General features: G+C 55.6%; 2 protein-coding genes across 2 annotated transcripts in view; one reads left to right on the top strand and one right to left on the bottom strand.

Moving 5' to 3' along the window:
• LOC147117178 (pituitary tumor-transforming gene 1 protein-interacting protein-like) overlaps window positions 1–21926 on the bottom strand; it is a 45584-nt gene extending 23658 nt beyond the window's left edge. Inside the window, exons 1-3 of the mRNA XM_085989344.1 lie at window positions 21647–21926; window positions 4459–4511; window positions 1816–1924 (exon numbers count right to left, since the gene is read on the bottom strand). Coding sequence (XP_085845470.1) covers window positions 1816–1924; window positions 4459–4511; window positions 21647–21749 — 265 coding nt within the window. The 5' untranslated portion in view covers window positions 21750–21926. The remainder of the gene's footprint in view (window positions 1–1815; window positions 1925–4458; window positions 4512–21646) is intronic.
• LOC147117179 (uncharacterized) lies at window positions 4649–21155 on the top strand. The gene is made up of 4 exons (XM_085987157.1): window positions 4649–4704; window positions 14914–15530; window positions 15679–15821; window positions 21141–21155. Exons 1-4 carry the CDS (start codon window positions 4649–4651, stop codon window positions 21153–21155), a joined length of 831 nt encoding a protein of 276 aa, XP_085843283.1.
• Window positions 21927–24248: the final 2322 nt, after the last annotated feature.

Below are 24248 nucleotides of genomic sequence, written 5' to 3'. Positions count from 1 at the left end.
ACCGGTAAGCCTGACATCGGTAGTGGGGAAAATGCTAGAATCTATTATAAAAGATGTAATAGCAGAGCACTTGGTAAGCAGTGACAGGATCGGACAAATTCAACATGGATTTACAAAAGGTAAATCATGCTTGACTAATCTACTGGAATTTTTTGAGGATGTAACTGGTAAAATAGATAAGGAAGAACCAGTGGATGTGGTGTATTTGGAGTTTCAAGAGGCTTTCGATAAGGTCCCACGTAAGAGATTAGCGTGCAAAATTAAGGCACATGGGATTGGGGACAAGGTATGGACTTGGATAGAGAACTGGTTGGCGGACAGAAAGCAAAGAGTTGGAATAAACGGGTCGTTTTCCGAGTGGCAGGCAGTGACTAGTGGGGTACCGCAAGGATCAGTCCTAGGACCCCAGCTGTTCACAATATATATTAATGATCTGGACGAGGGAATTGGATGTAATATCTCCAAATTTGCAGATGACACAAAGCTGGGTGGGAGGGTAAGCTGTGAGGAGGATGTCGTGAAACTCCAGTACGATTTGGACAGATTGGGTGATTGGGCAGAAACATGGCAAATGCACTATAATGTGGATAAGTGTGAGGTTATCCACTTTGGTGGCAAAAACAGGAAGGCAGATTATTATTTGAATGGCAATAGATTGGGAGAAGGGGAAATGCAAAGAGACCTGGGTGTTCTTGTGCACCAGTCGCTGAAGGTAAGCATGCAGGTGCAGCAGGCGGTCAAGAAGGCAAATGGTATGTTGGCCTTCGTAGCAAGAGGGTTCGAGTACAGGAACAAGGATGTCTTGCTACAGTTGTACAGGGCCTTGGTGAGACCGCACCTTGAGTACTGTGTGCAGTTTTGGTCGCCTTACCTGAGGAAGGACGTTCTTGCCATGGAAGGAGTGCAGCGAAGATTCACCAGGCTGATACCTGGGATGGCAGGAATGACGTATGAGGAGAGATTGTGTCGATTGGGCTTATACTCACTGGAGTTTAGAAGATTGAGAGGGGATCTCATCGAAACTTATAAAATTCTGTCAGGCCTGGACAGACTAGATGCAGGAAGGATGTTTATGATGGCCGGGGAGTCCAGAACCAGGGGTCATAGTCTAAGGATAAGGGGTAAGCCATTTAGGACTGAAATGAGGAGGAATTTCTTCACCCAGAGCGTGGTGAACCTGTGGAATTCTCTGCCACAGAGGGCGGTGGAGGCCAGTTCATTAAATATATTCAAAAAAGAGTTGGATATATTTCTTAAGGCTAAAGGGATCAAGGGATATGGGGAGAAGGCAGGGACAGGGTACTGAACTTGGATGATCAGCCATGATCTCATTGAATGGCGGAGCAGGCTCGAAGGGCCGAATGGCCTACTCCTGTTCCTATCTTCTATGTTTCTATGGGCCCACCCCCACCTTCTCAGGGCAACTAGGATGGATAATAAATACCGGCCTTGCCAGCGACGCCCACATTCGGGCAACCCTTAACCAAGACAAAAACCCTTAGCCAAGACATACTAACTTGGAATCTGCCAACTGATTCAGAATAGGATACAAAACTCCTCTATCTGCTGGTGTTGAGGTTTCCAAATAACCAGTTCATATCGGGATAAGTCCACAGCATACATGTAGCTATCTACATTCAGTTTGATTACAGTTCAGATGGTGTTGGACAGGGACTGGAACAATCATTACGTCTAATCCAGGAACACCAGATCTACAATATAAACATCATTCCACTTTTAAATAGGAATTGTATACATTTTAAATTCTTACCAAGTATTTGGATATTTAGTACAAAATGTATGTTATACTCTTACCCCAGCAAACTCCCCAACGAGCTTGATCCAAAGGACATACTGTACTCGGAGGAATTATACTTGTAACGGGGTACTTCATGCAACGCTGGTCAACAAAACACCAGAGACACTGGAAAACAAGAGTTGAAAATGTGTTAAAATTATGAAAATGCTCACAATAATGGCCCAGCAAAATGCACAGATTTTTTATGAGCACAATCTCTGTCTTAACTTCATTCTGCAGCATCAACCTACTTGGAACTGTGCCTCAAATTCAAATCACCGTTTTAAAACTATATACTCAAAATCGACTACTGTTTTTAAGTTAAATAAGATTTTTTTGAAATCATTAACATGATCCGCTGTTTATAAAAAAAAATTTCCAGGCGAGATCAGGGATTTTACTCGGTAGTATTTACAAATGCTGTTGAGAAGAACTAGCATTACACAGCTCAAAAATTAGTATCAGAATTAATGCAGCACTTATATTTTGTGTTCCATTTTCTATCTTTTCTACAATATATTACCTCGTCACTTTGGTGTATAGCCCTTAAAAAAAAATCAAAGCATGCGCTCCCATATAGTCTACATTTTATTTCCCTGAACTGCGCAGCGTTAAGTTTTACTAAAATGGTTTATTCTGTGAAGAATCTCATTTACATATCTCAATAAGTAAGTGTTAAAAACAGTAGTATACTACTTCAGGGGTGTCTACTGTGGCGCATGGCCCCAAGCCCAAACAGTTCGACTCAAAGTCCAAGCTACCCAGTCTTATTTGCACTTATGTTTATTTATTTGCTGGTTTGTCATGTTTGACTTTTGTGGGGCCTGAAGGTTAGGAAAGGGCTGTTGCAAGTACTAGAAACTTGAGATATATGCATTTAAACTTTACATGCAGTCCCTGATACTCCATGATATGCACCACAAAAACAACTAGTTATATAGCACCTTTAACATATTGAAACATCCCAAGGGGCGTTATCAGACAAAATTTAACACAGAGCCACATATTAGAACAGGTGACCAAAAGCTTGGTCAAAGAGGTAGATTTTAAGGAATGTCTTAAAGGAGGAGAGAGAGGTAGAGAGGTTTAAAGAGGGAAGTCCAAAGCACAGGGCTAGGCAGCTGAAGGTACGGCTGCCAATGGGGGAGTTTTGAAAATCGGGCATGCGCGAGAGGCCAGAATTGGTGGTGCATAGATCTTGGAGGGTTGTAGGGCTGGAGGAGGTTACAGAGATAGGGAGGGGTGAGGCCATGGAGAGATTTGAAAATAAGGATAAGAATTTTAAGGAAAAAATGCTTGAACACCCCGTTCTAGTTCATCTGAAGTTTTGCGCAACAAGTGTGTTCTTCTGTAAGATGCAATAGAATGCATCAAGCCGATATTCTTTCAAATCTGATCTCTGTTAAAAAGATAAAGGCCAAAACAGATGAATGGAGATGTTTAAAGATCCTAAATGGAGAGCTTGGGTAGTACCAACAAGATTCCTAACAAATGCAAATTCACAGCCCAAAACTTCCCCAAATCCATTTATATTGTTACTAATTTTTCAACCTCACTTCAGGCACTAAAGGAATTTACATTTGTCTATTATAGGATGCTTGCACGGCTGGGTTTTAAGTCGATCAGCAGAGAAACCTTTGTTAGGTAATGATGGGATTTTCTGCTCCTGTGTGTCTTAAATTGTTTCGAAAATAGTGGTCAAATCAATTTTTATAATTGAATAAAATGCACCTCGCAAACATGAATAGGACTGAATAAAAGCAGGAGTGCTGCTGAACCTTTTAGTCTTTTCCACTGATGCAAATACCTTGAAAGCTGCAAACTTGTACCTAAATTTTGGCATCACTGTGATTGACAGGAGTCATCTGTTTACACGTTCAGTTGTGTGCATCAAAAGTAAACAGATTACATCCATCGAGGACACTGACAGCTAATCCAGCTGTCAATGGGTAATTGGATGGCTATTTGACAGATTCAGTGAAATCAATGCCACTGATTACTGGGCATTTCCTACTTTCAAGACATCCCTATTTTTCATAAAGGAGTATTAGTTTGAGATAAAGAATATTTGCAGAAGATATCAACTTTTACAGATAATAAAACAAAGTCATTTAAAACAGTTATGCAGTAGAATGTAATTACAGCGCATTGAAATTGCTGCTACAGGAAAGTCAAACTGCCACATTTAAAATTAGAGTCAAATGCTTGGCATCATAAGATACCAACTCTAAATATTTGCCACTTCAAAGCCAATTAATGTCCTGCAGGCTGCAGTGGCTATTTATGTGGTCTGGGGAATCTGATTTTCAGAACTGAAATTAACTGATTAACTATTCAGGGTATATACACGGTGCAACAATCCTGGGCTGTGGGAAAGTGGGAGTTGTAGGTCCTCCAACCCCATGGTCAACTTTATGAGATGAGCAAAAAGAACGTTACAGTTACCGACATCGCTGCTGTTAAATACACTGTGTTCTATATCCATGACCGTCTTTGGAGCTTTGTCTGTAAGAAGTTGAACACCCTGTTATCTGGTGCTAATGTGGGTTTTCACACAGCTGAAGAAGTGAATTAATTTTCCCTCACACAGACGGCTAAATACTCAAACTATAAATTCTAGGACATTCCTCCATAAATCATGATAAAATTGTGATACTCACATTGACATTTTCCAAGCACTCTTCACAAGATGTATTTGTAAAATCTGAGCAATCTATATAAAACAAATAAAACAGTTAGCTACAGAAGTCACAATTTTCTTCTCTTTAGTTGTTCGAAAACTACAGCGAAAGGGATTTAGGATACTGCTCAAAGAACATAAATGAGCAAGTATCTGTAGAAACAATAGCAATGGAGAGCCACAGGCCTGAGCTGTATTGTAAACCCACTTGTGGCTCTTTGTTAAGGTAACATTTTCTTGGAAGGTTGCCCACCCATGGTCTAGAACAGCTATGCAAATTAAACTATTGTGGGCTCGTTCACTCCCGAATCAAATGGTTTCAACAAATGGTTCAATGAAAGAAACTATACCAGACTGGGAAGTTTCACATTTGAAGGCTTCCTTCGGGTTTCCAATTAATGCTTAACGGTTTATGTTTAATGATGGTTGTGTAATTTGAAAACAATATCTGGCTAATACTGCAAGGTTTTCTAATTCATTCTACCTACCAGTTACTGGAACTGATTTTTTCATCAGTGAAAACTTCAACAAATAGTCATTCTTAAAATCTGTATTCTTTCATTTGGGCCCGTCAGTCTTTTTCAATCATAGACGTGGTTATTGCTTTATTCATTACACAAATAGCCTTTTATTGCAAATGATTAAGCTCCAAGTAAATGATAGCATTGCTGGTACATTTATTCTTCCAGTTTTGTTTCCCATTAAACACTTCTCAACCAGGTACAACACAGACCGATGAAAAATAAAGCTCATTTACTGAGCTGAAAGCATCATCACATTTGGAAAACAAATCAATATATTTCTAACTGTTTCACAACTTGTAACACTATTTGCAGAACAGCGTGAATTGGTAATTAACATAACAGTGTAAAGATAAACTTTCTTGGAAAATAGCCACTTTTACACTTTGCGAGTGATGTTGACTCCTGATGTGCAGGTTTCCCCAGTCAGCAGCACTCTAAAGATAAAAGGTGTGCCAAGACCCAGCAGCAATATAGACCCACTGTGGGTCTCGCCTTCTGCCACGGGAACAACCCTGCATCTGAGCTGCTAAACATGTAAAGCTACTTTCACCAATAACAACTTGTATTTATATGGCACCATTAATGTATTAAATGTCCCAAAGTGCTTCACAGGAGTATTAGAAAACAAAAAAATTGACACTGAGCCATATAAGGAGAAATTAGTGCAGATGACCAAAGCTTGGTCAAAAAGGTAGGTTTTAAAAGGAGGAAAGAAAGGCGGAGAGGTTTAGGGAAGGAATTCCAGAGCTTAGGGCCTAGGCAACAGAATGCATGGCCGCCAAAGGTGGAGCAATTAAAATTGGAGATACGCAAGAGGCCAGAATTGGAGGAGCACAAATATTTCAGAGGGTTGTAGGGCTGGAGGAGATAACAGAGATAGGGAGGGGCGAGACCATGGAGGGATTTGAAAAAAAGGATGAGAATTTTTAAATCAAGGCGTTGCTTAACTGGGAGCCAATATAGTTCAACAAGCACAGGGAGTGATGGGTGAACATAAGGAGTGGGGAGGAGGGGTGCGCATGGGGGGCCCAAGGGGTGCGCGGGGCCAAGCCGAGAGGCGGGCTGAGGGGCTTGTGTGGGCGCAGGAGGCGAGGGGGGGGTGTGTCACTGGCAAGGCCTGCATTTATTGCCCATCCCTAATTGTCCTTGAGAAGGTGGTGGTGAGCCACCTTCTTGAACCGCTGCAGGATTGTAGTTTTTCATAGCAGTTTTGATACACCTGAGTGGCTTGCTCGGCCATTTCAGAGGGCAGTTAAGAGTCAACCACATTGCTGTGGATCCGGAGTCACATATAGGCCAGACCAGGTGAGGACGGCAGATTTCCTCCCTTAAAGGGTGACGTAATAAAACTCACTACGCACTTGGTTTGAGCATAAAGCAAGGCTTTAATCAACTTGTTTCAGAACATGGGAGGTCTAGTTGTACTTCACTAGTTCCTTGTCTTACAAAATGTCCCTGGCAAGCTGGGGCCGGCGCCCGAGTATTTATACTCCTTGGACGGCGCCACCACTGGCCATCCTGCGTTATTTCACGAGTAGTTTCTTGATGAATGATGAAATTTATAACATTCTTCCTGCCTAAAAGATTTGGAAGTCCGACGACTTCCTCTTAGCAGATCAGGCGGACCACGAATAGCTGCAGTTTTTTAGATTTTTGTTTATGGCTAGAAGGCACGTCTCCCTAGACCATGTCTTGGTCCCTGGGCCGCTTGATCCGTGCCGGTGGATCGACAGGGCCCGCGTTGCTCTGATCGGCCCAAGGGAGGCTGGGGAGATCGTGACTCCGGGTACGGGTCCCCACAGGCGCAGAACTGGCTTCATCCTGTTGGATAGCCGGGGATTGGCCAGCATCCTGGCTTCGGGTGGCCATCCCATGGGGAGCGCTCGGCTCCCCGAGTGGATCCGGTGGGGCAGCTGGCAGATCTCTCGATGCCCCAGGTAGGGCGTCATCTTCGGGGGAGCACAGAGTGTAGGCATCATCCCCGTGGGTCCCTCTATCAGTTGGGTCCGTGGAACCAGCCGGACAGGGAGCCAGGTCTCGGAGCGAAACGTTGGACTCCGGGCCATCAGGGTACCACACGTACGCGAACATGGGGTTGACGTCTGTGAGTTCTACCTCGTCGATGAGGATCGGTTTTAGATGATCGGACAAATCTTCGGAGCAGCACGGGGCCGGGAGCTGCTAACCGTGACAGTAGCGACGTCCCATGGGTGGAGCGACGCTGGAAGCTGAAGAATCGCTCGTGAGCTGTGACATTGGTAGACGCAGAAAGGAGAGACCTGATGGAATGCAACACGTCAGGGAAGCATAGTTTCCCACTGCTGGTCTGGTAGGTTGCATGACCTCAGCGCAAGATGAACAGCGTTCCAAATGATAGCGTTGTATCTCTCAACCTGTCCGTTACCGATGGGATGGTACGGTGTCGTTTTACTTGTGGCGATTCCCCGTTGGGAAAGATACCTTTTGAGTTCGCTTGACATGAAGGAGGGACCCCGATCAGAGTGGATGAAATTGGCCGTACCGCAAAGGGAAAAGACTTGATCAAGGCATTTGATCACTGTGGAAGTAAGCATATAGGGACAGGGGAAAGCAAAGGGAAAGCGTGAATATTCGTCCACCATAGTCAGTAAGTAGGTGTTTTGCGTTGAGGAGGGCAATGGCCCTTTAAAATCAATGCTGAGTCGCTGCATAGCGTGTATGAGCGAGCCATCCGATGGACGGAAGATTTATGGTTTTAATTCCGCACAAATTCTACAGGAGGAGCACGTTCTTTTCACGTCTTCTGTAGAAAATGGGAGATTTTAGATCGCATAAAGTGTACGGGTAACGCCAGGATGGCATAAGTCAGTATGAAGATCCGCCAGAGTCGAAGTTGACATAGAAGAACAGAATGCCCGCGTGAGGGTATCCGGGGCCACATTCTCTTTGGCGGGTCGATAATGTATGGTGTATCCAAAGGCGGCCAATTCCATCCTCCAGAGTTGTATTTTGTTATTCTTGATCTTAGTGCGTTTCCGGTTATCCAGCATAAAGGCCACGGAGCGCTGATCGGTTATAAGCGTGAAATGGCGACGAGCGAGAAAATGACTCCATTTACGTACAGCTTCGATGATGGCCGTAGCCTCCTTCTCGACAGGATAATGGAGCTCACTACCCTGCAAAGTTCTGGACAGAAATGCAACGGGTCGACCACCTTGATTCAAGGTAGCCGAGATCGCCACCTCCGATGCATCGCACTCGACCACGAAAGGAAGATTTTCATCAATGGAACGAAGCGTGGCTTTTTCCAGTTGTCGCTTGAGGAGGTTGAAAGCTGAAATAGCCTTTGCCTCTAATGGAAATGACTTTGCGTGAAGCAGGGGCTGGATCTTGTTGGAGAAATGGGGTATCCTTTTCGCATAATAGGCGAACATGCTGAGTGTCCGACGAAGAGAGCCAAGATTCGTAAGGGGAGGGAGCTCCTGAAGCAGTCAAAGTCGCTCCGGATCCGGTTTGATGACACCATTGCTCACCCAGTAGCCAAGGATGCTGACTGATGGTACTGATTGCACAGATTTGGACTCATTTAAGGTTAAGTTGCGACGACGGAGAAAGTCAAAAAAATTTCTGTAGGTTGGCTTCATGCTCCTTCTGGTCATGACCAGCAATGGTGATATTATCCAGATATGGAAAAGTGTCCGTTAAGTTCTCCTGTTTGACTAGGCTATCCATTGCCCGTTGAAAGACGGCCACCCCATGGGTGACCCCAAATGGAAGGCGACAAAACTGGTAAAGCCGACCATTGGCCTCAAAGGCCGTACACTTCTTGTCAGAGTCCTTTAACGGCACTTGATGATATGCGCTCTTTAAATCAAAAGTTGAAAATACCTTGTAGTTGGCAAGGTTATTGACCATGTCATCAATGCGTGGTAGTGGGTAGGCATCCAGGTCGGTATACTGGTTAATAGTTTGCGAGTAATCGATGCAAAGACATTTCTTGTGTTGCTTCAGAGGATTTTTAACGACGACGGCTTGAGCCCGCCAGGAAGATTAACATGGCTCAATGACACCATCAGCTAGAAGGCGAGAGATTTCTGTCTCGATAAAGGATCAATCACCTTGGCTGAAACGTCGTGATTTAGTGACTATGGGATTACATTGGGGGGGAAAGATTGGCAAACAATGAGGGCTCGTCGAGCGAAGCCGCCGAAAGCGCACAAAACGGTACTTTGGAAATAGTAAGCTCCGGCTTTGACCCTCCAAACTCGAAAGTGAGTCTTTTGTGTTGTTTCTGGAAATCCTGTCCCAGGAGCACATCACTGCATAGGTTCTTGAGCACCCCGAGCCGGGTGGAGAAATAAGTGCGGCCATTGAGAATAAGGTCGACAAAACAAAAGCCGGAAGAATTGGTGTTCAGTGTCATCAGAGCCATTGCAATTTCCCTGTCCGAGAGGTAAATACGCAGTTTTAACTTACTGACAGCCCGCTCACTAATGAAGCTGTCAGAGCTGCATGAGTCAATTAGTGCACTCAAAATGTGTCCATTTACCAAAACCTTCGTGGCTGCATGGGACAGACTTTGGGGGAAAACAGCTGTGATGGGAGATGGGGCAGTTTTACCCTTGACAGCTGTAACCTTAGTAGTGGTTCTTGGGGGAGGAGCAGTTTTATAGATAGTAGCTGCAAAACTAACAGGAGCTCTCGACCGGTATACCTTAGAAAGGTGGCCTTTCTTACTAACAGCAGCTCTTGACTGGCATACCTTAGAAAACGGACCTTTCTTGCTGCAATGATTGCAGGTCGCGTTACGAGCAGGACAACATTTCCTATAATGGAACGCACCTCCACAGAAGAAACACTTCCTTCCAGATTGGCAAGATGCTGCTAGGGCGGGGTCGTCATCAGTGTAGGTTTCTAAGGTAGGGTTGTCATCAGCCGGGTTGGAGTCATCATCCGTGAGGGCTTCTGCCCGAGGCCTATTGAAAGAGTCACTAAAAGTGATAGCAGCAGCCCGTGCACGTGGTGAAAGATAGGTATCTGCATTCCTCTTTGCTAAGTCGGTCATAGGCAGCCTGTAACTTGAGGGTTTTATTCTCCAATAGACGCTAACGTATGAAGGGAGACACAATCCCACTAATAAAGGAATCACGAATTAACTCCTCCTGGTACTGCTCAGCTGTGACAGCTTTAAGATTACAATCCTTGCTGAGCCTGCAAAGTTTCTGAAGGAATTCGTCAAGTGATTCCCCAGGTTGTTGTCGAGTTGTGGCCAGTAGATGCAGAGCAAAAATTTCATTTGGGGACTTGACATATAGCTGTAGTATTTGGATAGCGGCGTCATAGTCTACACAGTCTTCGATATAATCAAACACGAGGGGATACATAATTAGCAAGTATCTCTAATTGATCAGGAACATTTTCACCACACACCCTGAGGAAGTTGCTGAAAGTGCGATACCAGTGTTTCCATACCTTAGCAACTGTAAGTGAATTCGGGTCCAGATCGAGACGGGCGGGTCTGAGTAGTTTCTCCATGATGGATCGATTACTTGTCTGAGTTCTCTTCTATGGTTCGAGTCGTAGCTGGCTGTTCCCGAAATCACCCAAAGCGTGGAGTCGATATCAAGTTGATTAAATTGACGTAATAAAACTCACTACGCACTTGGTTTGAGCATAAAGCAAGGCTTTAATCAACTTGTTTCAGAACATGGAGGTCTAGTTGTACTTCACTAGTTCCTTGTCTTACAAAATGTCCCTGGAAATCTGGGGCCGACGCCCGAATATTTATATTCCTTGGATGGCACCACCAACTGGCCGTCCAGCGTTATTTCACGAGTAGTTTCTTGATGAATGATGAGATTTATAACAAAGGGCATTAGTGAACTAAATGGGTTTTTACCACAATCCGGTCGTTTCATGGTCACCATTACTGATACTAGCGTTTTATTGCAATTTATTTAATTAACTGAATTTAAGTTACCCAACTGCCATGGTGGGATTTGAAATCATGTCTCAGATTATTAGTCCAGGCCTCCAGATTACCAGTCCACTAACAAGCACTATGCTACTGTACCCGTGTGTGGGGTGGGGGGGGGGGGCAGTGAGGGGCGTGTTTTTTAAATTTGTTCCTGGAATGTGGGCATCGCTGGCAAGGCCGGCCTTTATTGCCCATCCCTAATTGCCCTTGAGGTGGTGGTGATGAGCCACTTTCTTGAACCGCTGCAGTCCTTGTGGCGAAGGTACTCCCACGGTGCGGTTAGGGAGGGAGTTCCAGGATGATGACCCAGCGATGATGAAGGAACGGTGATATATTTCCAAGTCAGGATGGTGTGTGACTTGGAGGGGGAACTTGCAGGTGATGGTGTTCCCATCCGCCTTTGCCCTTGTCCTTCTAGGTTGTAGAGGTCGCGGGTTTGGGAGGTGCTGCTGAAAAGCCTTGGCAAGTTGCTGCAGTGCATCTTGTAGATGGTGCACACTGCAGCCACGGTGCATGGAGGGAGTGAATATTTAAGGTGGTGGGTGGAGTGCCAATCAAGCAGTCTGTTGTTGTCTTGGATGGTTTCCAGCTTCTTGAGTGTTGTTGGAGCTGCACTCATCCAGGCAAGTGGAGAGTATTCCATCACACTCCTGATTTGTGCCTTGTAGATGGCAGAAAGGCTTTGGGGAGTCAGGAGGTGAAACACTCACCGCAGAATACCTAGCATCTGACCTGCTCTTGTAGCTACAGTATTTATGTGGCTTGTCCAGTTAAGTTTCTGGTCAATGGTAACCCTTCGGCAATGGTAATGCCGTTGAATGTCAAGGGACGATGGTTAGACTCTCTTGTTGGAGATAGTCATTGCTTGACACTTGTGTGGCGCGAATGTTACTTGCCTCTTATGAGCCCAAGACTGAATGTCATCCAGATCTTTCTGCATTCGGGTATGGACTGCTTCATTATGAGGAGTTGCGAATGGAACTGAACACTGCAATCATCAGCGAACATCTCTACTTCTGATGGAGGGAAGGTCAGTGATGAAGCAGCTGAAGATGGTTGGGCCTGGGACACTGCCCTGAAGAACTCCTGCAGCGATGTCCTGGAGCTGAGATGATTGTCCTCCAACAACTACAACCATCTTCTTTTATGCTAGGTATGACTCCAGCCAATGGAGAGTTTTCCTCCTGATTCCCATTGACTTCAATTTTACTAGGGCTCCTTGATGCCACACTTGGTCAAATGCTGCCTTGATGTCAAGGGCAGTCACTCTCACCTCACCACTGGAATTCAGCTCTTTTGTCCATGTTTGGACCAAGGCTGTAATGAGGTCTGAAGCCAAGTGGTCCTGGTGGAACCCAAACTGAGCATCGATGAGCAGGTTATAGGTAAGTGCCGCTTGATAGCACTGTTGACAATACCTTACAGCACTTTGCTAATGATTGAGAGTAGATTGATGGGGCAGTAATTGGCCAGATTGGATTTGTCCTGCTTTTTGTGGACAGGACATGTCTGGGCAGTTTTCCACATTGTTGGATAGATGCCAGTGTTACAGCTGTATTGGAACAGCTTGGCTAGAGGCGCTGCTAATTCTGTAGCACAAGTCTTCAGCACGACAGCTGGGATGTTGTCTGGGCCCATAGCCTTTGCTGTATCCAGTGCACTCAGCCGTTTCTTGATATCACATGGAGTGAATCGAATTGGCTGAAGACTGGCATTTGTGATGGTGGGGACATCAGTATGGATCATCCACTTCTGGCTGAAGATGGTTGCAAACGCTTCAGCCTTGTCTTTTGCACTTGCGTGCTAGGCTCTGTCATCATTGAGGATGGGGATATTCATGGAGCCTCCTCCTCCTGTTAGTTGTTTAATTGTCCACCACCATTCTCGACTGGATGTGGCGGGACTGCAGAGCTTTGATCTGATCCGTTGACTGTGGGATCGCTTAGCTCAATCTGTAGCATGCTGCTTCCGCTGTTTAGCATGCATGTAGTCCTGTGTTGCAGCTTCCCCAGGTTGGAACCTCATTTTTAGGTACGCCTAGTGCTGCTCCTGGCATTCTCCTCTGCGCTCCTCATTGAACCAGGGGTTGGTCCCCTGGCTTGATGGTAATGGTAGAGTGAGGGATATGCCAGGCCATGAGGTTACAGATTGTGGTGGAATACAATTTTGCTGCTGCTGATGGCTCACAGCGCCTCATGGATGTTCAGTTTTGAGCTGCTAGATCTGTTCTGAATCTATCCCATTTAGCACGGTGGTAGTGCCACACAACACGATGGAAGGTGTCCTCAATGTGAAGACAGGATTTCGTCTCCACAATGACTGCGGTGGTCACTTGCTACCAATGCTGTCATGGACAGATGCATCTGCAACATGTAGATTGGTGAGGACGAGGTTAAATAGGTTTTTCCCTTGTGTTGGTTCTCTCATCACCTGCCGCAGTCCTAGTCTGCAGCTATGTCCTTCAGGACTCGGTCAGTAGTGGTGCTACCGAGCCACTCTTGGTGATGGACATTGAAGTCCCCCAGCCAGAGTACATTCTGTGCTCTTGCTATCCTCAGTGCTTCTTCCAAGTGGTGTTCAACATGGAGGAGTACTGATTCATCAGCTGAGGGAGGGCGGTAGGTGGTAATCAGGAGGTTTCCTTGCCCATGCTTGACCTAAAGCCATGAGGCTTCATGAGATTTGGAGTCAATGTTGAGGACTCCCTTCCCGGCTGTATACCACTGTGCCGCCACCCCTGGTGGGTTTGTCCTGCCGGTGTGACAGGACATACCCAGGGATGGTGATGGAGGAGTCTGGGACATTGGCTGAAAGGCATGATTCTGTGAGTATGACTATGTCAGGCTGTTGCTTGACTAATCTGTGGGACAGCTCTCCCAATTTTGGCACAAGTCCCCAGATGTTAGTGAGGAGGACTTTGCAGGGTCGACTGGGTTGGGTGTGCCATTGTCCTGTCCGAAGCCAGTGCCTAGGTCGATGCCGGGTGGTCCGTCGGTTTTATTCCTATTATTATTGTTCTTTGTAGTGGTTGTGTACAAATGAGTGGCTTGCTAGGCCATTTCAGAGGGCAGTTAAAAGTCATCCACATTGCTGTGGGTCTGGAGTCACATATAGAGTTCCATTCCTAAAGGACATTAGTGAACCAGATGGGTTTTTACGACAATCCAATAGTTTCATGGTCAGCATTACTGATACTAGCTTTTTATTCCAGGTTTATTTAATTAACTGGGGGGGGGGGACATGTGGGGGGTAACGGGGGCGAGTTGGGGGGTGTGGGGTGAGGGTGAAGGGGGTGGGGTGTCATGAGGGTGAGGGGACGGGGGAGGGGGCCGCGAGGGCGAGGGGATGGGGGCCGCGAGGGCACGGGGGCCGCGAGGGCGAGGGGGCCGCCGCGGGGCGCCGCGAGGGCGAGGGGGGGCCGCGAGGGCGAGCCGCCGCGAGGGCGAGGGGGCCGCGGGGGGCGCCGCGAGGGCTGAGGGGGCCGCGGGGGGCGCCGCGAGGGCGAGGAGGGCGCCGCGAGGGCGAGGAGGCCGCCGCGAGGGCGAGGGGGCCGCCGCGAGGGCGAGGGGGCCGCGGCGAGGGCGAGGGGGCGCCGCGAGGGCGAGGGGGCGCCGCGAGGGCGAGGGGGCCGCGGGGGGCGCCGCGAGGGCGAGGGGGCAGGGCGGGGGGCGCCGTGAGGGCGAGGGGGCAGCGGGGGGCGCCGCGAGGGCGAGGGGGCAGCGGGGGGGCGCCGCGAGGGCGAGGGGGCAGCGGGGGGCCGCCGCGAGGGCGAGGGGCAGCGGGGGGCGCCGCGAGGCGAGGGGGCAGCGGGGGGCGCCGCGAGGGCGAGGGGGCCGCGGGGGGCGCCGCGAGGGCGAGGGGCCGCGGGGGCGAGGGGGCCGCCGCGGGGGCGAGGCGAGGGCGGGGCGCGCGAGGGCGAGGGGGCCGCGAGGGCGAGGGGACGGGGGGCCGCGAGGGCGAGGGACGGGGGCCGCGAGGGCGAGGGGGCCGCGAGAGGGCGAGGGGACGGGGGCCGCGAGGGCGAGGGGGCCGCGAGGGCGAGGGGGCCGCCGCGAGGGCGAGGGGGCGCGGGGGCGAGGGGGCCGCGAGGGCGAGGGGGCCGCGAGGGCGAGGCGAGGGCGAGGGGGCCGCGAGGGCGAGGGGGCGGGGCCGCGAGGGCGAGAGGGCCGCGAGGGCGAGGGGCGCGAGGACGGGGGCCGCGAGGGCGAGGGGACGGGGGCCGCGAGGGCGAGGGGACGGGGGCCGCGAGGGCGAGGGGCCGCGAGGGCGAGGGGGCCGCGAGGGCGAGGGGGCCGCCGCGAGGGCGAGGGGGCCGCCGCGAGGGCGAGGGGGCCGCGAGGGCGAGGGCGCCGCGAGGGCGAGAGGGCCGCGAGGGGTCCGCGAGGGCGAGGGGGCCGCTGAGGGCGAGGGGGCCGCGAGGGCGAGGGGGCCGCGAGGGCGAGGGGGCCGCGAGGGCGCCGCGAGGGCGAGGGCGAGGGGGCCGCGAGGGCGAGGGCGAGGGGGCCGCGAGGGCGAGGGGCGACTGCGAGGGCGAGGGGGCCGCGAGGGCGAGGGGGCCGCGAGGGCGAGGGGGCCGCGAGGGCGAGGGGACGGGGGCCGCGAGGGCGAGGGGACGGGGGCCGCGAGGGCGAGGGGGACGGGGGCCGCGAGGGCGAGGGGACGGGGGCCGCGAGGGCGAGGGGACGGGGGCCGCGAGGGCGAGGGGACGGGGGGCCGCGAGGGCGAGGGGGCCGCGAGGGCGAGGGGACGGGGGCCGCGAGGGCGAGGGGGCCGCGGGGCGAGGGGACGGGGGCCGCGAGGGCGAGGGGGCCGCGAGGGCGAGGGGACGGGGGCCGCGAGGGCGAGGGGACGGGGGCCGCGAGGGCGAGGGGACGGGGGCCGCGAGGGCGAGGGGACGGGGGCCGCGAGGGCGAGGGGGCCGCGAGGGCGAGGGGGCCGCGAGGGCGAGGGGACGGGGGCCGCGAGGGCGAGGGGGCCGCGAGGGCGAGGGGACGGGGGCCGCGAGGGCGAGGGGGCCGCGAGGGCGAGGGGACGGGGGCCGCGAGGGCGAGGGGGGCCGCGAGGGCGAGGGACGGGGGGCCGCGAGGGCGAGGGGGCCGCGAGGGCGAGGGGACGGGGGCCGCGAGGGCGAGGGGACGGGGGCCGCGAGGGCGAGGGGACGGGGGCCGCGAGGGCGAGGGGACGGGGGCCGCGAGGGCGAGGGGACGGGGGCCGCGAGGGCGAGGGGACGGGGGCCGCGAGGGCGAGGGGACGGGGGCCGCGAGGGCGAGGGGACGGGGGCCGCGAGGCGAGGGGACGGGGGCCGCGAGGGCGAGGGGACGGGGGCCGCGAGGGCGAGGGGACGGGGGCCGCGAGGGCGAGGGGACGGGGCCGCTGAGGGCGAGGGGACGGGGGCCGCGAGGGCGAGGGACGGGGGCCGCGAGGGCGAGGGGACGGGGGCCGCGAGGGCGAGGGCGAGGGGGCCGCGAGGGCGAGGGCGAGGGGGCCGCGAGGGCGAGGGGGCCGCGAGGGCGAGGGGACCGCGAGGGCGAGGGGACGGGGGCCGCGAGGGCGAGGGGACGGGGGCCGCGAGGGCGAGGGGACGGGGGCCGCGAGGGCGAGGGGACGGGGGCCGCGAGGGCGAGGGGACGGGGCCGCGAGGGCGAGGGACGGGGGCCGCGAGGGCGAGGGGACGGGGGCCGCGAGGGCGAGGGGAAGGGGGCCGCGAGGGCGAGGGGCGAGGGACGGGGGCCGCGAGGGCGAGGGGACGGGGGCCGCGAGGGCGAGGGGGCGCGAGGGCGAGGGGACGGGGGCCGCGAGGGCGAGGGGGCCACGAGGGCGAGGGGGCCGCCGCGAGGGCGAGGGGGCCGCCGCGAGGGCGAGGGGGCCGCCGCGAGGGCGAGGGGGCCGCGGGGCGAGGGGGCCGCGAGGGCGAGGCGAGGGCGCCGCGAGGGCGAGGGGGCCGGGGCCGCGAGGGCGAGAGGGCCGCGAGGGCGAGGGGCGCGAGGGCGAGGGGGCCGCGAGGGCGAGGGGGCCGCGAGGGCGAGGGGGCCGCGAGGGCGAGGGGGCCGCCGCGAGGGCGAGGGGGCCCCGCGAGGGCGAGGGGGCCGCCGCGAGGGCGAGGGGGCCGCCGCGAGGGCGAGGGGGCCGCCGCGAGGGCGAGGGGGCCGCGAGGGGCGAGGGCGAGGGGGCCGCGAGGGCGAGGGGGCCGCGAGGGCGAGGGGGCCGCGAGGGCGAGGGGCCGCGAGGGCGAGGGGGCCGCGAGGGCGAGGGGGCCGCGAGGGCGAGGGGGCCGCGAGGGCGAGGGGGCCGCGAGGGCACGGGGGGCCGCGAGGGCGAGGGGACGGGGGCCGCGAGGGCGAGGGGACGGGGGCCGCGAGGGCGAGGGGACGGGGCCGCGAGGGCGAGGGGACGGGGGCCGCGAGGGGCGAGGGGACGGGGGCCGCGAGGGCGAGGGGGACGGGGGCCGCGAGGGCGAGGGACGGGGGCCGCGAGGGCGAGGGGACGGGGGCCGCGAGGCGAGGGGACGGGGGCCGCGAGGGCGAGGGGACGGGGGCCGCGAGGGCGAGGGGACGGGGGCCGCGAGGGCGAGGGGACGGGGGCCCGCGAGGGCGAGGGGACGGGGGCCGCGAGGGCGAGGGGACGGGGGCCGCGAGGGCGAGGGGACGGGGGCCGCGAGGGCGAGGGGACGGGGCCGCGAGGGCGAGGGGACGGGGGCCGCGAGGGCGAGGGGACGGGGGCCGCGAGGGCGAGGGACGGGGGCCGCGAGGGCGAGGGGACGGGGGCCGCGAGGGCGAGGGGACGGGGCCGCGAGGGCGAGGGGACGGGGGCCGCGAGGGCGAGGGGACGGGGGCCGCGAGGGCGAGGGGACGGGGGCCGCGAGGGCGAGGGGGCCGCGAGGGCGAGGGGGCCGCGAGGGCGAGGGGACGGGGGCCGCTGAGGGCGAGGGGACGGGGGCCGCGAGGGCTGAGGGGACGGGGGCCGCGAGGGCGAGGGCGAGGGGCCGCGAGGGCGAGGGGGCCGCGAGGGCGAGGGCCGCGAGGGGGCCGCGAGGGCGAGGGCCGCGATGGGGACGGGGGCCGCGAGGGCGAGGGGACGGGGGCCGCGAGGGCGAGGGGACGGGGGCCGCGAGGGCGAGGGGACGGGGGCCGCGAGGGCGAGGGGGACGGGGGCCGCGAGGGCGAGGGGACGGGGGCCGCGAGGGCGAGGGACGGGGGCCGCGAGGGCGAGGGGACGGGGGCCGCGAGGGCGAGGGGACGGGGCCGCGAGGGCGAGGGGGCCGCGAGGGCGAGGGGGCCGCGAGGGCGAGGGGACGGGGGCCGCGAGGCGAGGGGACGGGGCCGCGAGGGCGAGGGGACGGGGGCCGCGAGGGCGAGGGGACGGGGGGCCGCGAGGGCGAGGGGACGGGGGCCGCGAGGGCGAGGGGACGGGGGCCCGCGAGGGCGAGGGGGCCGCGAGGGCGAGGGGGCCGCGAGGGGCGAGGGGGCCGCGAGGGCGAGGGGGCCGCGAGGGCGAGGGGGCCGCGAGGGCGAGGGGGCCGCGAGGGCGAGGGGACGGGGCCGCTGAGGGCGAGGGACGGGGGCCGCGAGGGCGAGGGGACGGGGGCCGCGAGGGCGAGGGGACGGGGGCCGCGAGGGCGAGGGGACGGGGGCCCGCGAGGGCGAGGGGACGGGGGGCCGCGAGGGCGAGGGGACGGGGCCGCGAGGGCGAGGGGACGGGGGCCGGAGGGCGAGGGGACGGGGGCCGCGAGGGCGAGGGGACGGGGGGCCGCGAGGGCGAGGGGGCCGCGAGGGCGAGGGGGCCGCGAGGGGGACGGGGGCCGCGAGGGGGACGGGGCCGCGAGGGCGAGGGGACGGGGGCCGCGAGGGCGAGGGGACGGGGGCCGCGAGGGCGAGGGGACGGGGGCCGCGAGGGCGAGGGGACGGGGGCCGCGAGGGCGAGGGGACGGGGGCCGCGAGGGCGAGGGGACGGGGGCCGCGAGGGCGAGGGGACGGGGGCCGCGAGGGCGAGGGGACGGGGGCCGCGAGGGCGAGGGGACGGGGGGCCGCGAGGGCGAGGGGACGGGGGCCTGCGAGGGCGAGGGGACGGGGGCCGCGAGGGCGAGGGGACGGGGCCGCGAGGGCGAGGGGACGGGGGCCGCGAGGGCGAGGGGACGGGGGCCGCGAGGGCGAGGGGACGGGGGCCGCGAGGGCGAGGGGACGGGGGCCGCGAGGGCGAGGGACGGGGGCCGCGAGGGCGAGGGGACGGGGGCCGCGAGGGCGAGGGGACGGGGGCCGCGAGGGCGAGGGGACGGGGGGGCCGCGAGGGCGAGGGGACGGGGGCCGCGAGGCGAGGGGACGGGGGCCGCGAGGGCGAGGGGACGGGGGCCGCGAGGGCGAGGGGACGGGGGCCGCGAGGGCGAGGGGACGGGGGCCGCTGAGGGCGAGGGGACGGGGGCCGCGAGGGCGAGGGGACGGGGGCCGCGAGGGCGAGGGGACGGGGGCCGCGAGGGCGAGGGGACGGGGGCCGCGAGGGCGAGGGGACGGGGGCCGCGAGGGCGAGGGGACGGGGGCCGCGAGGGCGAGGGGACGGGGGGCCGCTGAGGGCGAGGGGACGGGGGCCGCGAGGGCGAGGGGACGGGGCCTGCGAGGGCGAGGGGACGGGGGCCGCGAGGGCGAGGGGACGGGGGCCGCGAGGGCGAGGGGACGGGGGCCGCGAGGGGAGAGGGCCGCGAGGGCGAGGGGACCGCGAGGGACGGGGGCCGCGAGGGACGGGACCGGACGGGGGCCGCGAGGGACGGACGGGGGCCGCGAGGGACGGGACGGGACGGGGGCCGCGAGGGGACGGGACGGGGGCCGCGAGGGACGGGACGGGGGCCGCTGAGGGACGGGACGGGCCGCGAGGGACGGGATGGGGGGGGCCGCGAGGGACGGGGCCATGAGGGACGGGGGGGGCGTGAGAGATGGGGGGGTGCGTGAGGGTGTAGGGGGTGAATCCAAGGTTAAATTCCTCCTCTATGCAGACGACCTGGTTCTGCTGTCACCAACTAAGTAGGGTCTACAGCAGAACCTGGATCTGCTGGAGTCGTACTTGCCAGACTTGGGCCCTGACAATAAGTCCCCAAAAAACCAAAGTCCTTGTGTTCCAGCAAAGATCCAGACATCAGGGACCCAAAATAAATTTCACACTAGGAACAACCAAAATTGAACAAACCACTAACTACACATACTTGGGCTTAAAAATCAGTTCTACGGGAAATTTCAAACTGGCTGTGAATGAACTGAAAGAGAAAGCAAGAAGGGCTTTCTATGCCATTAAAAAATCATCCAAATAGAAATCCCAATTAGCATTGGCTCAAAATTTCAAATCAGTAATTGAACCAATTGCACTCTATGGCAGTGAGGTGTGGGGTAGCGCTAACACAACAAGAATTTGCAAAATGGAACAAACACCCAATTGAGATCCTACATGCAGAATTCTGTAAAGTATCCTCCGGACTCAAAGGAAAACCGGTAAACAATGCATGCAGGGCAGAACTAGGCCAATATCCATTAATAATCACTATCCAAAAAAGAGCCACCAAATTTTGGAAACACCTAGAAATGAGCAACCCCCAATGCTATCATTACGAAGCCCTGAAATGCAAGAGAGGACCATAAAGAAGAATACCCTCAGTCAACTGGTCTGGGACTCAGTGAAGTAACTACTAACACTACTAACAATAACCAGCCCCAGGACAGTGACAGCGTAACACAAAGAGTTCGACCAACACAATCGTCGCTAAGCAAAAGGAAAAATATGTCATATTGGGCAGAAACAACAAAACCCAAAGCAAACTCAATTGCTACTTGGCCCTAACAGACAATACACATGGCTGATTACCTGACCATGGTAAAAGGATAGCAAACTGAGAAAAACTTTGACAATGTACAGACTTAGTGAACATAACCTGGCGATCGAAAAAGGTAGACACCAGGCAGACCCGGCTACCAAGAGAGGACAGGATATGCTCTCACTGCAGTCAGGGAGTGGTGGAGACAGAGATGCACTTCCTCACAGCTTGTAGAAAATATCAGAGCATAAGGGAGAACTTCTACCCAAAATTCACAAAAATATGCCCGGAATTCAGAAATTTGAATGACGACCAAAAGCTCCCATACCTAATAGGGGAAGAGAGAAATTGTGTAACACTAGCGGCACACTAATTACAGCTTGCCAAAACAGAGGGACAACCACTAAATATAAGAAAAGAGTATATATAAATTATATGAAAGTATACTTATACACTCAGGGATATATCTGTTTATACACTGTATGGATAGATCTGTATTTTTGTGAACAAACATGAATGTTTTTCGATGCTTTGGCAACATAAAGATGTAACTTGTCATCATGCCAATAAAGCGATTTGAATTGAATTGAGGGGTGGGGGGGGGACGAGGGGGTTGAGTAGTGTGTGTGGGGGGTGTGGGGAGGTGATGGGTGTGGGGGGGTGAGAGGGGTGTGGGGTGTGTGCAGGGTGGGGGGCGTGTGCGGGGTGGGAGAACGTGTCGGGGGGGGGCGGGTGAGGCTCCGAGGTTCCCCGTCTCCTGACTGAGCAGCACCCGTCTCTCGGTCTCTGTCACTCTCGGTGTCGTTTGTCATGATACCGGCTGACATTTCACGGGAAGGGGGGGGTCGGATCGGTTCATTTCCATCTCCCCTCCCTTCCCCCATGGCGGCGCTCTTACCTCTGCTGGCCGGGCGGGCAGTGAATTGGCTGCAGCCGGGTAGGACGAAGAGAGCGGCAAGGAAGAGGACAATGGCGGAAGGACACAGCCCTACAGCCGCCATCTTGTCTCTCCCGCTTCTTTCACTTTCCCTTTGCTGATCCTCACAGAGTTACCCGGGAACCCCCCCGGGCGGCGCATGCGCGGACCCGCCGCCGCACGTGGCCGCGAGAGGGGCGCCCGGAGCGCGATCTTCTGGCCCGGAGCAGTAATACACACACGGCAGCTTGCTCAGGGGGTGCTCATCGCCCAGCGAAATGCCAGGCAACTTACAAAGCCTGCAGGTGCGGGTGCCAAGCTGTGGAAGCCGGACTGAGACATTAAAAACAGAACGTGCTGGAAACAGCAGGTCAGGCAGCATCTGTTGAGAGAGAAACAGAGTTTTAACATTTCAGGTCGATGACCCTTCGTCAGAACTCAGGCACACTGTGTAAACAGGATCTGCATCTGAGTCTCATAGAAACATAGAAGATAGGAGCAGGAGTAGGCCATTCGGCCCTTCGAGCCTGCTCCGCCATTCAATGAGATCATGGCTGATCATCCAAATTCAGTACCCTGTCCCTGCCTTCTCCCCATATCCCTTGATCCCTTTAGCCTTAAGAAATATATCCAACTCCTTCTTGAATATATTTACTGAACTGGCCTCCACCGCCCTCTGTGGCAGAGAATTCCACAGGTTCACCACTCTCTGGGTGAAGAAATTCCTCCTCATTTCAGTCCTAAATGGCTTACCCCTTATCCTTAGACTATGACCCCTGGTTCTTGACTCCCCGGCCATCAGAAACATCCTTCCTGCATCTAGTCTGTCCAGGCCTGACAGAATTTTATAGGTTTCGATGAGATCCCCTCTCAATCTTCTAAACTCCAGTGAGTATAAGCCCAATTGACACAATCTCTCCTCATACGTCATTCCTGCCATCCCAGGTATCAGCCTGGTGAATCTTCGCTGCACTCCTTCCATGGCAAGAATGTCCTTCCTCAGAATGTCTCTACCTGCCCCCATCTGTGGAGGAAGTACCCAGCTGGTATGGTGACTTTTAAGCATTGAGTGTGGTTGAAGTGCAAATGAGTGGACCACCTGTTTGTTGATGGCGGGTGGTAGCTACAGGCAGAGACTCAACTTTCAGATAGGCAGATTCTCAGTATCAGATGATAGAATAGGACTAATATGGTGGACTGGGACAGAGTGGCTCCCCCGCAAGGGTACAGGATTTTTTGGAATTCCCACGGAAAAGAGGAGGGCCGATAATAAACATCCCATACAGCCAATCCGCTCCTGATTGTGGACGACATTCATCTGTTTTGCTCAACTCTCCAGGATCAGTCCCTGTATCCCAGGCAGCCCTTATATTCTTATGATGACTTAGCTGTTTGAATTTGGCAGCTTAATGGTTTGAATCATCTTCATTGCTGCTGTTGGTGGTTAAATTATAAATCTGGCCACCAACAGTTACTCCATGCCTCCTCAAGATTGGCTCAGGGGGTTTTGCTAGTGACCCAGAGTTAGGAACTGGCAGGATCTGTTCTAACGATAGCGAGCCAGAAACTGTGTGGCCCCTTCCATATTCCATTTGACAGCTTAGGAATCAGATCCAATCTGAAGGCTTTAGTGTTCCTTTGGTGCTGGAGAATTCAATTGCACGTGATAGCCAGAGTATTTACAATCCTTATTTAAGGTCTGTCACCGAGTTGGGTAAGGGCAGCCATTTCAGGTTAACACCCTGCTTTGGTAGAAAACTTGATAGGAGAACATGGAGTGGACAGCAGAACGGTTTGAAGGAAAGCTGGAGGGTGGAACTGGTAGCAGGATGCACAGTCCATAGATGATTGCAGTATATTATGCTGGTGCAGCAGCAAACCAGTTCACTTCAGCAGAATAAGACGGAGAAGGGGACTCAGTAAACAGACAAGTATTTGATGAGTTGGAGAAAGAAAATCTTGAATATGCTAAAACCAAAGCTTTATTTTCCAAGGAGTATGAAAAAGTATAGTTTGCCAAACCTCGGGAGATTTCAAAGGTGAGCGAGAGCGGCTGGAGAGCGCCAAACCTCGGGAGATTTCAAAGGTGAGCGAGAGCGGCTGGAGAGCGCCAATCCTCGGGAGATTTCAAAGGTGAGCGGGAGCGGCTGGAGAGCACCAAACCTCGGGAGATTTCAAAGGTGAGCGAGAGTGGCTGGAGAGCGCCAAACCTCGGGAGATTTCAAAGGTGAGCGAGAGCGGCTGGAGAGCGCCAAACCTCAGGAGATTTCAAAGGTGAGCGAGAGCGGCTGGAGAGCGCCAAACCTCGGGAGATTTCAAAGGTGAGCGAGAGCGGCTGGAGAGCACCAAACCTCGGGAGATTTCCAAGGTGAGCGAGAGTGGCTGGAGAGCGCCAAACCTCGGGAGATTTCCAAGGTGAGCCGGGGCTACAACAGACTAGTGAGTGTAAAGAAGTAAAAAGTAATCGAAGTGTGACATCACCAGAAAGCAGGTAAGTGATTGGTTGGTGAGTATTTCTCTCTTTCTTCCAAATTTAATTTTTATGGTTTATAGTTTCTAAGGTCTCTGTTGTGTAGCGGGGAGT

Source organism: Somniosus microcephalus, chromosome 5, assembly GCF_052327205.1.
Source record: "Somniosus microcephalus isolate GS21.2 chromosome 5, FLI_Smic_1.0, whole genome shotgun sequence".
Classification (NCBI taxonomy): Eukaryota; Metazoa; Chordata; class Chondrichthyes; order Squaliformes; family Somniosidae; genus Somniosus; species Somniosus microcephalus.
Note: the sequence above shows the minus strand (reverse complement) of the source record. Positions and strands in the feature narration are given on the sequence as shown.

What these genes read in the sequence shown, in the direction of transcription:
- LOC147117179 (XM_085987157.1), top strand. Translation starts at nt 4,649, where the DNA reads ATGGAGAGCCACAGGCCTGAGCTGTATTGTAAACCCACTTGTGGCTCT. An exon ending in ACTTGTGGCTCTTTGTTAAG is followed by an intron (nt 4,705 to 14,913) that starts GTAACATTTTCT and finishes GGGGGCCGCGAG; the next exon opens with GGCGAGGGACGGGGGCCGCG. An exon ending in GGGGCCGCGAGGGCGAGGGG is followed by an intron (nt 15,531 to 15,678) that starts GCCGCGAGGGCG and finishes GGGGGCCGCGAG; the next exon opens with GGCGAGGGGGCCGCGAGGGC.